This window comes from Hypanus sabinus, chromosome 25 (assembly GCF_030144855.1).
Source record: "Hypanus sabinus isolate sHypSab1 chromosome 25, sHypSab1.hap1, whole genome shotgun sequence".
NCBI lineage: Eukaryota > Metazoa > Chordata > Chondrichthyes > Myliobatiformes > Dasyatidae > Hypanus > Hypanus sabinus.
The window spans coordinates 44,825,838-44,843,674 of NC_082730.1; the positions used below are offsets into that span (position 1 = coordinate 44,825,838).

The 17,837-nt window shown below is 40.7% G+C and overlaps 1 protein-coding gene across 1 annotated transcript in view; it reads right to left on the reverse strand.

Moving 5' to 3' along the window:
- The window catches only part of LOC132381205 (voltage-dependent L-type calcium channel subunit alpha-1S-like), a 381,429-nt gene that overhangs the window by 200,375 nt on the left and 163,217 nt on the right, over positions 1–17,837 (reverse strand). The window contains exon 15 of the mRNA XM_059950504.1: positions 5,156–5,252. Within this exon, the coding sequence (XP_059806487.1) occupies positions 5,156–5,252 (97 nt within the window). The remainder of the gene's footprint in view (positions 1–5,155; positions 5,253–17,837) is intronic.

Below are 17,837 nucleotides of genomic sequence, written 5' to 3' on the forward strand. Positions count from 1 at the left end.
TCTATTTCTGATTCTGGTTCTGGTAAAATACTCTGAACCAATTCTACAACCTCCTTCAAGAACTCTTTACAACTCCGGGGCTCCTCAAGTAGCATCTCATGTGGAAGCAGAACTCTCAATGGATATGATTAAATATTCTCGCTTCAGCCTGATACAGCTAAAAATCGCAACAGCTTCCAAGGTCAGTGCAGTTAACAAAGGTGTTTTAATGCAATTAAATGAACTATTGCTGCTTATAACTGATGGAAGCAACACCGATTGCAGATGTACTCCTCTCCAGATTCCATGTAGGAACCGTGGCTGCAGGTCAGGGATACAAATGCATTTAAGGAAACGGGATTTTAAACTCCCAATACCAACTAATTTGCTGGTAAATGTGTAGTCTCTGGTGAACAAAATCAAAGATCTCAGGGCGAAGGTGCTGAATCAGAGGGACATTAGGACTTTGTGCATCCTTTGTTTCACGGAATCCTAGTTAACCCCTTCCATACCAGATGCAGCAATTCAGGATAGATCTATAAAGTCTCTCAAAAGCAGAGGCAGAGGAGTATGCCTCATGATCAACCCATCTTGGTGCACAAATATATCAGTGCTATCCCAATTCTGCTCACCAGACCTGGAATATCTAAAAATGCCATACTTTTTATCTACCGCGAGAGATTTCCAGGATCATTTTGGTAGCAGTGTACATTCTATCTCAGGCCAATGTCAAGCTGGCTTTAGATTATCTGAACAATGGAATCAACATGCACGAAACAGTGCACCCTAATGGCTTCACCATCGTTTTGAGAGATTTTAACCAGGCCAGTCGGGAAAAAAAAATCACTAAACAATTACCATCAACAGATCACTTGCAATACCAGAGGAAACAACACACAGGACAATTGCTACATCACCATCAAGAATGCCTACCGTGCTATTCCACGCCCTCACTTCAGGAAGTCTGATCACCTGGCTGTACTTCTACTCCCTGAGTATAGGCAGAGACTGAAGACTGCAGCACCAGTAGTGAGGACCAAGAAGGTATGGACAAGGGAAGCACAGGAGCACCTACAGGACTGCTTTGAATCGGTGGACTGGACTGTATTCAGGGATTCATCTTCGAACCTGGATGAGAATGCTGCAGTTGTTACCGACTTCATTAAAACCTGTGTGGATGAGTGTGTGCCCACAAAGTCTTACTGTACATTCCCAAACCAAAAGCCATGGATGAACCAGGAGGAATGTCGTCTGCTGAAGGCTAGATCTGTAACATTTAAGTCTGGCAACCCAGGCCTGTACCAGAAAACCAGATATGAATTGTGGAGGGCTATTTCAAGGGTGAAGAGACAATTTTGAATGAGGTTGGAGGCGACATCGATTGGACAACAACTCTGGCAGGGTTTGCAAGGCATTACTTCCTACAAAGCAAAACCCAACAGTGTGAATGGCAGTGATGCTTCACTACCAGATGAACTCAATGCCTTCTATGTCCACTTTGAAAGGGAGAATACAACTGCAGCTGTGAAGATCCCTGCTGCACCTGATGACCCTGTCATCTCTGCCTCAGATGCCGATGTTAGGCTGTCTTTAAAGAGAGTGAACCCTCACAAGGTGGAAGATCCTGATGGAGTACCTGGTAAAGCTCTGAAAACTTGTACCAACCAACTGGTAGGAGTATTCAAGGACATTTTCATCTCCTGACTGCTACGGATGGAAGTTCCCACTTGCTTCAAAAAGGCAACAATGCCTAAGAAGAATAATGTAAGCTGCTTTAATGACTATCGCCCGGTAGCACTCACATTGACAGTAATAAAATGTTTTGAGAAGTTGGTCATGACTAGACTGAACTCCTGCCTCAATTTGCCTATTGCCATGATAGGTCAAAGGCAGATACAATCTCAATGGCTCTTCACACAGCTTTAGACCACCTGGACAACACAAACACCTATATCAGGATGCTGTTCAATGACTATAACTCAGCATTTAATACCATCATTCCCACAATCCTGACTGAGAAGTTGCAGAACCTGGGCCCCTGTACTTCCCTCTGCAATTGGATCCTCGACTTCCTAACCAGAAGACCACAATCTGTGTGGATTGGTGATAACACCTCCTCCTCGCTGACGATCAACACTGGTGCACCTCAGGGGTGTGTGCTTAGCCCACTGCTCTACTCTCTCAAGACCCATGACTGTGTGGCTAGGCATAGCTCAAATACCATCTATAAATTTGCTGATGATACAACCATTGTTGGTGGAATTTCAGATGGAGACGAGAGGGCGTACAGGAGCGAGATATGCTAACTAGTGGAGCGGTGTCACAGCACTCAATGTTAGTCAGACAAAAGAGCTGATTGTGGACTTTAGGAAGGGCAAGATGAAGGAACACATACCAATCCTCATAGAGGGATCAGAAGTGGAGAGAGTGAGCAGTTTCAAGTTCCTGGGTGTCAAGATCTCTGAGGACTTAACCTGGTCCCAACATATCGATGTAGTTATAAAGAAGGCAAGACAGCAACTATACTTCATTAGGAGTTTGAAGATATTTGGCATGTCAACAAATACACTCAAAAACTTCTACAGATGTACCATGGAAAGCATTCTGACAGGCTGCATCACTGTCTAGTGCGGGGTGCTACTGCACAGGACAAGAAGAAGCTGCAGAAAGTTGTAAATTTAATAGGCTCCATCTTGGGTACTAGCCTACAAAGTACCCAGGACATCTTCAAAGAGCGGTGTCTCAGAAAGGCAGCATCCATTATTAAGGACTTTCAGCACCCAGGGCATGCCCTTTTCTCACTGTTACTATCAGGTAGGAGGTACAGAATCCTGAAGGCACACACTCAACGATTCAGGAACAGATTCTTCCCCTCTGCCATTTGATTCCTTAATGGACATTGAACCCATGAAAACTACCTCACTTTTTTAGTATATATTATTTCTGTTTTTGAATGATTTTTTATCTATTCAATATACATATATTGTAATTGATTCACTTATTTATTTTTTTTTCTTTTATGTTATGTATTGCATTGAACTGCTGCTACTAAGTTAACAAATTTCATGACACTTGCCAGTGATAATAAACCTGATTCTGATTCATGTTCTCAGTTTTATCTTTATTTGCAAATGGTCTTCTTTTGCACATTAACTGTTTGTCAGTCTTTTGTTATTTACAGTTTTTCATAAATTGTATTGTATTTCTACGTTTTCTTGTAAATGCCTGCAAGAAAATTAATCAAGGTCGTACATGGTAACGTATATGTATTTTCTGGCCATTCTGCCCAAATGTCTCCCAGGAACACTTCACTGAACAAATGCAATTATTTTTTAATTTCATTTAGAGATACAGTACAAAAACAGGGCCTTCCAGCCCAATGAATCTGTGCATCTAATTACACCTACGTGACCAATTAACCATCTGAAGCAACAAGCGGGGTGGGGGCAAAGGAGAGGCAGTGGATGTCATTTACTGGATTTTCAGATGGTATTTGATCAGGTTCAACACATGAGGCTGCGTAACAAGATAAAATCCTATAGTGTTACAGGAAAGATACTGGCATGGATAGAGAAATGGCTGACAGGCAGGAGGTAGCAAGTGGGAACAAAAAGGATCTTTTCTGGTTGACTGCCAGTGACTAAGGGGTCAGTATTGGGACCATTACTTTCCATTGTTCGTCAATGATTTAGATAACGGAACTGATGGCTTTGTGGCAAAGTTTGTGGTTGATACGAAGATAGGTGGAGGGGTAGGTAGTGCTGAGGAAGCAATGCGAATGCAGCAGGACTGCTGAAGGGTCTCGGCTTGAAATGTTGACTGTACTTTTTTCCCCAAAGATGCTGCCTGGCCTGCTGAGTTCCTCCAGCATTTTGTGTGGGTTGCTTGGATTTCCAGCTTCTGCAGATGTTCTCTTGTCTGTAATCTGTTCCTTGGTCTTGCTGAAATTGAGTGACAGGTTGTCATGATAGCACTCAGCCAACATTTTCAATCTCCCTCCTGTATGTTGATTCATCACCACCTTTGATTCACAGTGGTGTCAACAGCAAACTTGTATATGGCATTGGAGCTGTGCTTAGTCACACAGCCATCAATATAAAGCAAGTAGAGCAGGGGATTAAGTCTCTCAAAACACTTCATCACTCTGGATGTAAGTGCAACAGGGTGATAGTCATTGAGGAAGGTCACCATGATCTTCCTCAGCACCAGAATAACTGAAGCCTGTTTGAAGCAGGTGGGAAGCACACACTGCTGAAGTGAGAAGTTAAGGATCTGAATGAACACACCAGCCAGTTGGTCAGCTTAGATCTTTAGGATGTGGCCAGGTACCCACTCCAGTCCAGATGCTTTCCATGGATTCACCCTCCTGAAGGCAGCCCACATGACAGCTTCAGAGACTGAGATCATAGGATCATTGGGAAATGAGGGAGTTTGCAATGGTTCCTCCATGTTTTGACAGTCAAAATGAGCATAGGAGGCATTGAGCTCTGCCTGCAGTCTGCCATGTTGAGTTAACTTATTAAACTAATTTAACATATCCTACACAGTTAAGAAAGCTCACTGATACCTCTGGATGTGCACACTCACCATCACCCTCACACCAATCTACAGTTGCACAGAAGAGAGCATCCTAACAAACTGCATCACTGCCTGGTACAGAAACGGCACAGCGACAGACAGGAAGGCTCGACAACTGGTTAACAAAACTGCCCAACACATCACTGGCACCAGCCTACCCATCATCAAGGACAAGTATACAGGGAGGTTCTGGAAAAGGCCAGTAATATCACAAACAGCCAGTAACACTTCACACTTTTCACATGGACTGTCTGTCCCACTCCCATCAGGGTGGAGACTACCACACCAAATCACCAGACTCAAAAACAGTCACTTGCCCCAAGCAGTATGGATGATCAACACCTGCACCCACTAATTCACAATTTCCTCTCCATCAGCTTATGTAGAGCCTAGGGTCATTTTACGGACATGCAATCAATCTATTCAAGTTACCTTGTGGATTTACATTTATTGAGAATTTTAAAAAATTATTATTACTCGTTATCTTTTCTTGGGGAGGATTGTGCCACTTTGGATCTGGAGTAACAATTATTTTATTCTCTTCAAATGTGTACAGGAAATAACATTTAAAAATCTTGAATCAGGATGGACTTCTGACCTTGGCAGTGGTGGGAATCCCCTCCGCCTTCAGCTTGGCCAGCTCGAGTTTCTTCAAAAGCAACTTCTCTTCTTCTGATCGGCCTGGATGGGCAGCCCTGTGCAGTGAAAGCAGAGGGTAGGATTGAAAGTACAGCCTAGGACAGCATGAGTCCCACGTGGGGGGCAGGAAAATGGATGGCAAGCTGCCCGGAAATGCTCCACACACACACACACTGCAGTGGGGAAGGAATGTAGGGGACTCTGTGGCAAGCGGATGGTTGCAACACGAGCCTTGGAGCAGAGTTCACTTCCTGGGCCAAGAGCCTGGGCCTTTGACTGGTTCTATACTGCTAAATGCAGGAGTCTGGATACGTTATCACACAGAACACTACAGCATAGTACAGGCCTTCTGGCCCACAATGTTATGCTCTTTTAATCTACTCCGAGATCAATCTAACCCTTTAGTCCTCCGTTCTTCTATTGTCTATATGCCTATCTAATAAGAGTCTCGTAAGGACTTCAATATGCAGGTAGATTGGGGAAATAACGGCAGTGCGGGATTACAGCAGGGGAAATTTCAAGAGTGCTTCCAAGACGGCTTTTTAGAGCAGGTCATGGTTGAGCTCTCTTGTCTAGAGGATCAGCTGTTCTGGATTGGGTGTTGTGCAAAGAACCAGAATTGATTCAAAAGCATAAGGTAAAAGAATTCTTAGGAGTAAGTGATCAGAAATCTGAGAAGGAGAAGCTAAAGTCAGATGTATCAGTATTATAGTGGAGTGAAGGGAATTACAGAGGCATGAGAGAGGAGTTGAGCAAAATTGACTAGAATAAAACAATGGCAGTGATGACAGCACAGCAGCAATGGTTGGAGTTTCTGGAAGCAATTCAGAAGCCACAGGATATACACATCTCAAAGAAGTAGTATTATTATAAAGGAAAGATGACACAACCATGGTGAACAAAAGCCAACATAAATGCCAAAGAGAGAGCACATAATACAGCAAAGATTAGTGGGAAGTTAGAGGATTGGGAAGCTTCTTAAAAACTAACAGAAAGCAACTAAAAAGTCATTAAGAAGTAGGTTAGTTAATAATATTAAAGAAGATACCAAAAGTTTCTGCAGATACATCGAGTGTAAAAGAGAGGCAAAAGTGGACATTGGACCGCTGGAAAATGGTGCTGCAGAGGTAGTAATGAGGGGACAAGGAAATAGCAGACTAACTGAATAAGTATCCATCAGTCTTCACTGTGGAAGACACGAGCAGTATGGTGAAAGTTCCAGGTGTCAGGAGGCATGAAGTGTGTGAAGTTACCATAACTAGAGAAAAGGTTCTTGGGAAACTGAAAGGTCTGAAGGTAGATAAGCACCTGGAGCAGATGGTGTACATCCCAGAGTTCCAAAAGAGGTGGCTGAAGAGATTATGGAGCATTGGTAATGATTTTTCATGAATCACTAGATTCTGGAATGGTTCTGGAAGACTGGAAAATTGAAAATGTCGCTCTACCCTTCAAGAAGGGAGAGAAGCAGAAGGAAGGAAACTATGGACCAGTTAGTCTGGCATCAGTGGTTGGGAAGATGTTGGAGGTAATTATTAAGGGTGAGGTCTCAGGGTACTTTGAGGTACATGATAAAATAGGCCAGTTTCTTCAAGTGCAAATCTTGCCTGACAAATCTGTTGGAATTCTTTGGAGAAATAACAAGCCGGATAGACAAAGTAGAATTGGTTGATGGTGTGTAATTAGATTTTCAGGCCTTTGACAAGATGCCACACATGAGGCTGATTAACAAGCTACGTGGTATTACGGGAAATATTCAGGCATGGATAAAGCAGTGGCTGATTGGCAGGAGGCAAAGAATGGAAATAAAGGGAGCCTTCTCTGGCTGGCTGCTAGTGATTAGTGGTGTTCTACAGGGGTCTGTATTGAGACCGATTCTTTTTACATTATATGTCAATGATTTGGATGCTGAATCGATGGCTTTGTGGCAAAGTTTGCATACGATATGAAGATAACTGGAGAGAGGGACAGGTAGTTTTGAGGAAGTAGAGAGGCTATAGAAGAACTTAGACAGATTAGTAAAATGGGCAAAGAAATGGCAGAGGAAATACAGTGTCAGAAAGTGTATGGTCATGCACTTTGGTAGAAGAAATGAAAGGGTAGACTGTTTTCTAAATGGAGAGAAAATACAAAAAACTGAGACACAAAGGGACTTGGGAGTCCTTGTGCAGGATTCCCTAAAGGTTAATTTGCAGATTGAGTCTGTGGTGTAGAAGGCAAATGCAATGTTAGCACTCATTTCAAGAGGACTAGAATATAAAAGCAAGGATATAATATTGAAACTTTATAAAGCACTGATGAGGCCTCACTTGGAGTATTGTGAGCAACTTTGGGCTCCTTATCTTAGAAAAAATGTGCTGAAACTGTTGACGATTCAAAGGAGGTTCAAGAAAATGATTTTGGGATTGAACAGCTTGTCATATGAAGAGTGTCTGATGGCTCTGGGCCAGTATTCACTAGAATTCAGAAGAATGAGGGGTGACCTCATTGAAACCTATTGAAAGGTGAAAGGCCTTGATAAAGTGGGTGTGGAGAGGATGTTTCTTCTGGTGGGAGTGTCTAAGACCAGAGGACATAGCCTCAGAATAGAGGGCTGTCCTTTTAGAATGGAGCTGAGGAGGAATTTCTTTAGCCAGAGGGTGGTGAATCTGTGGAATTCTTTGCTAGAGGCATCTGTGGAGGCCAAGTCTTTATGGATATTTAAGGCAGAGACTGATAGATTCTTGATCGGTCAGGGCAAGAAGGGATATGAGGAGAAGGCAGGAGATTGGGGCTGAGAGGAAAGTTGGATCAGCCAAGATGAAATGACCTAACAGACTCGATGGGCCAAATTGGCCTAATTCTGCTCCTATGTCTTATAGTCTTAAGGTCATAAATGTGTCTGATGTACTTGCCTCTACCAGCAACCCTGGCAAAGGCATTCCATACACCCACCACTCTTGTGTGTAATAAAAACTACCTCTGACATCCCCCTATGCTTTCCTGCAAACACCTAAAAATTATGCCCACTCATTTTAGCCATTTTTGCCCTGGGAAAAACCACTGCCTGGTCACTCTTATCTACACTTCTTATCATCTTGTACATCTCTATCAAATCACCTCTTATCTTCCTTTTCTCCAAACAGAAAAGCCCTAGCTCACTCAACCTCTTCTCATAAAATAAGCTCTAATCCAGGCAGTATCCTGGTAAATATCCTCAGCACCCTCCCTAAAAGTTCCACACCCCTCCTATAATGTGGTAACCAGAACTGAACACAATACTCTGAGTTTGGTCTAACCAGGGTTTTACAGAGCTACAAAATTACCCAAATAATAAAGGCCAACACACCACACAACTTAACAAACCTATCAACTAGTGTGCAACTTGTGGACTCCAAGATCCATCTGTTTCTCCACACGGCTAAGAATAACAACACTAACTTCCATTAACTACTCTGCCTTTAAGTTTGACCTTCCAAAGTACATATTTCCATACTTCCCCAGGCTGAAATCCATCTGCCAGTTCTTAGCCCAGCTCTGTATCCTGTCAATGTCCTGTTGTAATCTATGACAACCTTCTGTGACAACAACACATACCTTTGTGTCACTGGCACGCTTACTAACCCTCCCTTCCCCTTCGTCATTCAAATTATTTATAAGATCTGGTGTCCGGTGATGTCATCGTCGAGAATGGCAGCTTAGGTCACCAGCTCCTCCGGAAAAACGCGCATTAAGCCCCGTTAACCCATCAAATATAGTATTTTTCAAAAAATATTTGAACTAAAAAGAGGGGCAAGAATGGGGAAAAAGAATGGAAATTTTTAAAAGCAACACTGCGGAGCCTGCGGCCGAGAGGAGTGCAGTGAGTGGCTCTCCTACCCGACCGCGTGCTGGCGAGGCAGACGCTGGGCCTCGTTAAGGCAAAGCGGCGAATATGATCAAAATTCTGAAGAGATAAGGGAGTTCCAGAAAGATATAAAGCAGCAGCTACATGATATTAAGTCAGAGCTTGCCGTCAATCAAAAAATAGCGGTGGCAGAGACTGGAATTGAGAAGGTAGAAGATCGCGTTTAAAACGTGGAATGAATACTGAGTAAGACGGTAAAAATATTAAATCACCAAGAAGGTAAACTGCTTGACTTGCAGGGAAGATCATGGCGGAAAAAACATCAGAATATACAAAGTTCCCGAAGGAGCGGAGGGCTTGTCTATGACGGAGTTTGTCAGAAAGTTGCAGTGGGACGTGCTGGAGCTTCCCTCGACTATGGAGCTGGAAATCGAGAGAGCGCCTCACGCGCTTGTCCCGAAGCCTACCCGAGATAAGCCAAGCTCAATAATAATTAAATTCCTTCGGTACAGTACCAAGGCAGAGATTCTACGAAGGGCCTGGGGTAAGAAGAGGGTATTTTTAGACGATAAATTAATATATTTTGACCAAGATTACCCCCCCCCCCCCCCACGGTTTTGCAGAAACATAAAGAATACTCTGAAGTAAAGCGAATATTGAAGCAAGGAAAGATTAGATTTCAAACTCCGTACCTTGCTAAACTTCGAGTGTTTTATGAAGACAAGACACGGTTGTACCAGACAGTGGAAGAGGCAACTACAGACATGAAGGCCAGAGGGTTGCCCGTCAGCATGATCAAACCCAGGGAAAGCCTGGCAGAGGAATTATCCCACTCTGCTTGGGAAATAGTGCGAGAATCGAGAAGGCAGGAGGCGAGAGGAGGTCGAGAGAAGTATATCAGGAAGAGACCAGGAGTTTTCCAAAGACAGTCCTCACCCCCTCTGGAAGAGCCATAAGGTTTGGCTAACTTTAAAAATGTTGAGAAGCTAAAGGGAAGCAAAAGTACACGGTGACATACCTATCTCGAGAAATACTTACTATAACTTGGATTTCATATTACTTAGTTGTTATTCTTTATTTGCTCACTTACTCCTTTTCCCCACCAAAATGAGAAAAAATATATATATACATGTGCATATATGTGTATGTATGTAATATGTGTTTGTGTTTGTAGGTGTGTGTGTGTGTGTGTGTGTGTGTGTGTGTGTGTGTGTAGGTGTGTGTGTGTGTAGATGTGTGTGCATATATATAAATATATATAGAGAGAGATATATCTAGGAGGAGTACACAGGGAAATATTTTCTGTGTAATGATTTGTTCACTGACTTTTATGAATACTGCAATGGGGGCCCTCAACTCACAAGTAGGAGGGGTTATCCCCCACAGCTAGACATTTCCTCTAGCTCAACGCAGGGTCATCTACTAGAGACCTCAACTTTGGAATCACACGTTCATTGCCATTTTTGTTATTATTTGCGTTTCTTGGTTCTTATTTGTTCAGGGAGTAGATCGATTAAGTTTTATTCTGCTACTTTCAATGGTGCATTGACAGATAAATACAGATGGCTAAGGACAAAGTAAAATTCATTTCTTTTAATGTCAATGGGCTATTAAATCCAATCAAATGTAATAGAATTTTATCCAAAATGAAAAAGAACAAGCACATGTAGTATATTTACAGGAAACTCATTTAAGTGATAATGAGCATAGAAAACTAAAGAGAATAGGCTTCACTAATTTGTTTTTCTCCTCATATAAATCAGGACATAGGAGAGGAGTTGCTATTCTTATCCGAAGGAAGCTAAATTTTGAAAAAGTATTTGAAATGGGAGATAAAGAGGGCAGATATATTCTGGTAAGGGGGAATATAGACCGAAATTCAGTTACTCTGTTGAATATATACGCACCCCCCAGGAAGTGATATTGGTTTCTTTCAGAAAATTACTGATATTATGGTAGCAGAAACAGAAGGTCTCCTGATATGTGGGGTAGACTTAAATTTGCAATTACAACCAAACTTAGACTCTTCCAATAGAAAAACCTATGAAACAAAATCTTTACATAAGAAAGTTAATACACTTTTTGAAGATGTTGGTTTAATTGATATATGGAGGGACCCTTTTCCCCGATAGAAAGGATTACACTTATTATTCTGCTCCCCGTTCTGTATACACAAGAATAGACTATTTCATAACACTTGGAAAAGACAAAGACAAAATAAACACCTGTGGAATTGGGACAATAAATGTAAGTGACCATGCACCTATATATTTATCTGTTGATTTGGACCTACAACCAAAGAATACTATTTGAAAACTAAATTCAAGTCTACTCAATGATCCGTACTTTAAGGAACAAATTAAAAAAGAAATTGGTCTCTACTTAGAATTTAACGATAATGGAGAGGTTTCACCTCCCATTTTATGGGATACTCTGAAGGCTGTCTTAAGAGGGAAAATTATAATGATATCTTCATATAAGAAAAAAATAAGGAATAAAACATTAGATGAATTACAAAATAAGCTGAAGGAACTAGAGAAAAAAAAACACAAATTGAATTTGGCACAGGATACATTAGGGGAAATTAAAAGAATTAGGAATGAAATTAATAGTTGAGCTATGCAAGAAATTAGGAAAAATTTAATGTTTCTGAAACAGAGACATTATGAAAGTGGATCAAAATCTACGAAAATACTGGCGTGGAAACTGAAAAAAAAGATAGCAGAAAATACAATTCATAGAATTAGGGACCCAAGAACGAAAATGATAAAAAAATAAGCTAAGTAAAATTCAAGAAGCTTTTGAAGTGTTTTACAAAACTCTATATTCCAAAGTTCCAGGGGGAAGCATAACCCAAATTGACACCTTCTTGAATTCTCTAGCGTTACCCACTTTAGGCGAAGAACAAAATAGAACAATGACTGCTGACATAACTGAAGTTGAATTAAAAGCTGCAATTAGTAGGCTTAAATTAAGCAAGTCACCAGGATCAGATGGGTATACGGCACAGTGGTACAAAGAATTTAAAAATGAGTTAATTCCTGTTCTACTCCCCACACTGAACTGGGCTCTAAAAAAGGCACAAATGCCACCCAGTTGGAAGGAAGTGATAATCTCAGCTATACCGAAAGAAGGCAAGGATAAAATGGAATGTGGGTCATTTAGACCAATATCCGTTCTTAATGTAGATTATAGATTATTTACCTCCATCATGGCCAAACGATTAGTGGAGTTTCTACCCATACTGATATGTATGGGTATCAGTATGGTATCAGACAGGTTTTATACGACAACGCCAAACACAAGACAATATACAAAGGACACTTCACATTATGGATCATATACAAAAAAATAAAATCGAAGCAATAGTGATAAGTGTGGATGCTGAAAAGGCATTTGGTTCAGTTAATTGGAATTTTCTTTACAGAGATTTACATAGATTTGGTTTCCAAGACACAATTATTAAAACTATACAGACACTATATGACAACCCTACTGCTAGGATTAAAATCAATGGATAGTTATCAAATAGTCTTACCCTAGAAAGGGGCACGAGACAGGGTTGTGCATGGTCACCGCTACTCTTCACGTTATATCTAGAACCATTAGCTCAATACATCAGATAAAATGAAGATATCAGGGGAATTACTATTAAAGGAACAGAGTATAAATTGGCTTGTTACGCGGAAGACATTTTGATCTATCTCGGGCAACCAACAAACACTTTACCTAAATTGATGCAATCCTTTGAACAATATGGTCAATTATCAGGATACAAGATCACCCATAGATAAAACCCAATTACTTTCATATTACTATAGCCCGGGGGTCGGCAACCCGCGGCTCCGGAGCCACATGTGGCTCTTTTACGTCTGTGCTGCGGCTCCCTGTTGCTTTGGGAAATAATTGGTTGTGGCGACCCTTTTCCTGGCACATCCGAACCGACTCACAATTAGATAGCCTACGGGGGTTTGCGAGCACAGAGCTTTGGAGCCTCTGCGCCATGGGGGGCAGGTTGAGGGAGGCTTAAAAGTGAGGCTGAAGATTTCGAATAAAGTTTTATCCTTCGACTGCAGTTACCGACTCCGTGTCGTAATTTTAGCGCTGCGTTTAGCACACCGCTACATGGTCAGTATTAAATTAAAATGTATTTTATGTTAGTTTGTTAGTTTTTGAAATGTAATTCTAAATTTGAAGATTATGGTGATCTTGTACAATCTAAATAAGACGTTGTGGCGACCCATTTCCTGACACATCCGAACCGGCTCACAATTAGCCAGCGTTCAGGCTAAGGGAGATAGCCTACGGGGGTTTGTGAGTACGTGTCTTTTGCAGCATCCGCGCCCATGGGGGGCGGGTTGAGGGAGGCTTAAAAGCAAGGCTGTTTAGTTCGAATAAAGCTATCTTTGACTGCAGTTTACTGACTGCATGTAGCACACCGCTACAACGTGTTTTTATCGCTGGCTGTCCAGAGGGGAGGTGCTGAAACGGTTTGTCGCGTGTCTGGAAGAAGTGAAAACTTTCCTGGGCAGCAAAGGGCTCAACTTTCCTGAGCTGGAACAGCCAGAGTGGCTGGAAAAGCTACACTTCATGGTAGACATGACAGCGCACCTGAACACGCTGAACACAGCTCTTCAGGGGTAAGGACGTACAGCCCTGCACATGTTGGAGGATGTTTTGGCATTTGAGTGCAAGTTGACAGTGCTTGCCAGAGATTTACAGAAAGGCACATTGTCTCACTTCCCCAATTTGAGAGAGTTCAAACAAGGTCACGACATGATAAATTCGGAGTATTTACATTCTGCAATCATCGCAATGCAAACATCGTTTGGGAAACGCTTCTGTGAGTTCAGAGAGGAAAAAAACACATTATCCTTCCCGGTCACTCCCCTAAGCATCGATCCATCCCTACTGAATACGACTGCATTGTCAGGTGTGAGTCAACCTGACCAAGTATGATAAATATTTTAATTGCCTATTATTTTACATATATTCATATGTTTTCATTGTTCAGTGAAATAGTCCTTTTATTTTTCAGGTTGACAGCTGGCTGACGTTATTTTTGGTTTGCTGCTGGCGGCAAATTTAAGTTTGGCGTTTTTCATAAATAAAAGAAGGACTCAAATAGACGTTGAGTATTTTACTTAAAAGTAACCTTCAACCCAACGTCTTTTTTTCGGAGTTCAAAATGTTTTTGTTGCATGCAGAAATGTAATTTCGTTTTCTCTGCAGGAGTTCATCAATTTCATAAATGCAACACATTATAGTTTGTTTATACATAGCATAAAGGCAAAACAAAACGTTATATGCAGTGTTATTTCATTTTAAATGTCAAACGGGTTTTGCGGCTCCCAGTGTTTTCTTTTCTGTGGGAAACTGGTCCAAGTGGCTCTTTCAGTGGTAAAGGTTGCTGACCCCTGCTATAGCCCACCAAAAGAAATTGAAAGCAGATATCCCTGGGCATGGCACACAGAGTCTTTCAAATATTTGGGTATCATTATGCCAAAAGATTTGGCAAAATTATCAGAATGTAATTATCAGCCTTTATATATAAAAATCAAGGAAGATATGGCAAGATGGAACCTGATTCCTTTTTACAGTCTCAGTTCAAGGATTGAGTCTATTAAAATGAATATACTACCCAGACTGTTATATCTCTTTCAGACCTTACCAATAGAGATTAATCAAAATCAATTCAATGAATGGAACAAGATGTTATCAAGGTATATTTGGCAGGGTAAAAGGCCTAGAGTTCATCTCAAAACTTTGCAATTAGCAAAGGAAAAGGGGGGATGGGGCCTACCTTCTCTTAGAGATTATTATTTTGCAGCACAGTTGAGAGCTGTGGTATGTTGGTGCAGCCCATCATATGACGCTCAATGGAAAAACATTGAGGAACGGGTACTTCCCATCCCCATACAAGCAATTTTGCCTGATAACTTACAAAGGCACATAAATACTATTGATAACCCATGGGTGAAATTGAACTCTTAAAATATGGAAAACTACTATAAAAGAATATAATCTAGAGGCAGATATTGCAATTCTTAAATGGTGTGCATATGACTCGGATTTTACACCAAATAAATTGGATGTTAGATTTAAGGGCCGGACAGCTAAAGGAATAACAGTTCTTTGCAACATAATGAAAGAAGGAACACTGTTCAGTTTTGAAATGCTTAAAGAGAAGCACAGTAGAAAAACAAGATTTTTATTGGTATTTATAAATGTGACAATATGTTAATAAGACGCTTAAAAATGTAACCAAGGCAAGTACATGCTTGATAGAGCTATTTAGAAAAGCATATAGATCAGATAACGGTAGTAGAATCATTTCAAGCATGTGTAAGGGGTTGTCAAATCTTAAAACACATTTGACTTCATACATTAAAACAAAATGGGAGAAGGAAGGAGGGATAATTATATCGGAGGAAGAATGGACAATAATATGGAGGTATCAATGGAATTGTACCAGTTCACAGAAATGGAGGGAGTTTGGATGGAAAAACTTAATAAGATATTTTATTACACCCTCGCAGAAATCCCATTATAATCGTAACCTCCCTGTTTGTTGGAGAAATTGTGGAAATCAAAATGCAAATCATTATCTTATTTTTTGGGACTGTCCTGTCATCAGAAACTTTTGGAGGAGGATACAAGATATCTTTAAATGTGAAATACCCTAAGAGAATAAGACCATATATTTTGGATATATACCTCAAGAATGGTTGAAAAGAGATAAATATTTAATAAATATACTGTTGGTGGCTGTTAAAAAGGCTCTTACGAGGAAATGGTTATCACAGGAGAGCCCAACTTTAAACGCATGGATGGAAATTACTGTGTTGCCCTTAAGGCATTTGTTTAGCTTTATTACATTTTCACTTTAGTAATTTGTTTGTAATTATTTTCTAGTTAAAGTTAAGGCTGTTGAAAGTAAATTCATTATCTGTGTTGTATCACGGCATGCGATGATGTCACACCCGGTTTCGCCGCGTCTTGTGGGAAAATACCGGTTTGGAGAAACGGGAAGGAGGGGGCTTGTGTGTGCAGGATCAGTGCGAGAAAAGTTTTCAATCGACGCACTAAGAAACATCATAGAAGCAACGCCGTAAGTACATAAAATAATCAATATGTTGAAGTAAAAATGCTAATGCTGATTATGTTAAAAGTAATGACGGTTGATAAAGTTTATTTTCTTGTGCTATTGAAAGTGTTCCTGGATAGTTTGTGTGAAGTGTATTTAAAGCCAGTTGATGGTGTAGGTAGATTCTGACTGTATGTTGTACTTTAATGTAATATAGTTTGTTGTAGTTTTACTTTTACAAATATTTATGTTGTAAATGTGATGCCAAGAAGGAAACAAATATCGTATATATTTTGTATTGTTTTATCAACAGTTTTCACCATACGTTAATGTGGAAGAGTGAACAGTAAACGGTTAATCTTACTGCGATCGTGCCTTCATTGACTAGGGTTTAACTCGGTGTTTAGTTCAGAGTTTCTACACCTGTACGAGAACACCACAATTACAATGGACATTTACAAAAAGAGAAGATAACAGCATCTGTTAATCACAAGCTGGAACAATTTGATTCACCCTGGGAAAAATGGTTTAACTACATAATCCCTCATAGGCCTGATTTTATCCTCAAAAATCAATGAATATGTTGTAAAAAAGATCATTCCCTAATTGTACATAGTTTTTTCCTTTTGCTTGTTTTTTCTTTCCGCTGTTTTCTATAAGTGTATACCTCAGATAAATACTTTGTGGAGATTTGTGATATATATGATATAAATGTACAATGTCTGAAATACATCTTATGGAAATGTTTGTTTGATGATGAACTTCAATAAAAAAATAAATTACAAATTACTTATAAGATCACAAAGAGCAGAAATCCTAGACCAGAACCCTGTGTAACACCACAAGTCACCGACCTTCAGACAGATCACACTCCAGCTACTGCCACCCTCTGCCTTCTACGTGTAAGGCATTTCTGAATCCACACACACATCCAACTTTCCATGGATCCCATGCATCTTGACATTCTTAATGAGCCTACTATGGGAAACCTTGTCATATCCACCACATCCTTCATCAGTTTGTTTTGTCACTTCCCCCAAAAATTCAATCAGGTTCATGAGGCATGACCTGCCTCTCACAAAGCCACAGTGACTTTCCCTAATCAGACCATGCATCTCCTAATGCTTGTAAATCCTGTCTCTAAAGACTCCTCTCCAACCACTGACGCAAGTCTCACTGGCCTAAATACCCACAATAAACAGCATTACTTTTCTGGAACAAAGGAATAACATTTGGCACCATCCAATCTTCTGGTACAATTCTTGTGGCCAATGAAAATTCAAAGAACTTTGCCAAAAGTGCAGCAGTCTTATCCATCACTTCCCATTGTAATCTGTACAGTATCCTGTCGGCCCCGGGGCTTTAAGTATTCTAAACACAAGAGATTCTGCAGATGCTGGAAATCCAGAGTCACATGCAAAATGCCTGAGAAACACAGCAGGTCAGACAGCATCTATGGAGGGAAATAAACAGCTGACATTTCAGTTGCTGTTATTCCCCTCCATATATGATGCTTGACCTGAGTTCCTCCAGCATTTTGTCTGTTGGCCTTAAACTGTTCCAATGTTCCAGCAAGTCCTCATTGACATGTTCCAGAATATTACCATAGTCTACTCTGTCCTCACATTCATCAAGGTCCCTATCACCGGTGAATACGGAAACAAAGTATTCATTAAGGACCTCCCTTACCTTCTCCTACTCTTGGTACTGTCTCCCTCTTTTATCCCTGAT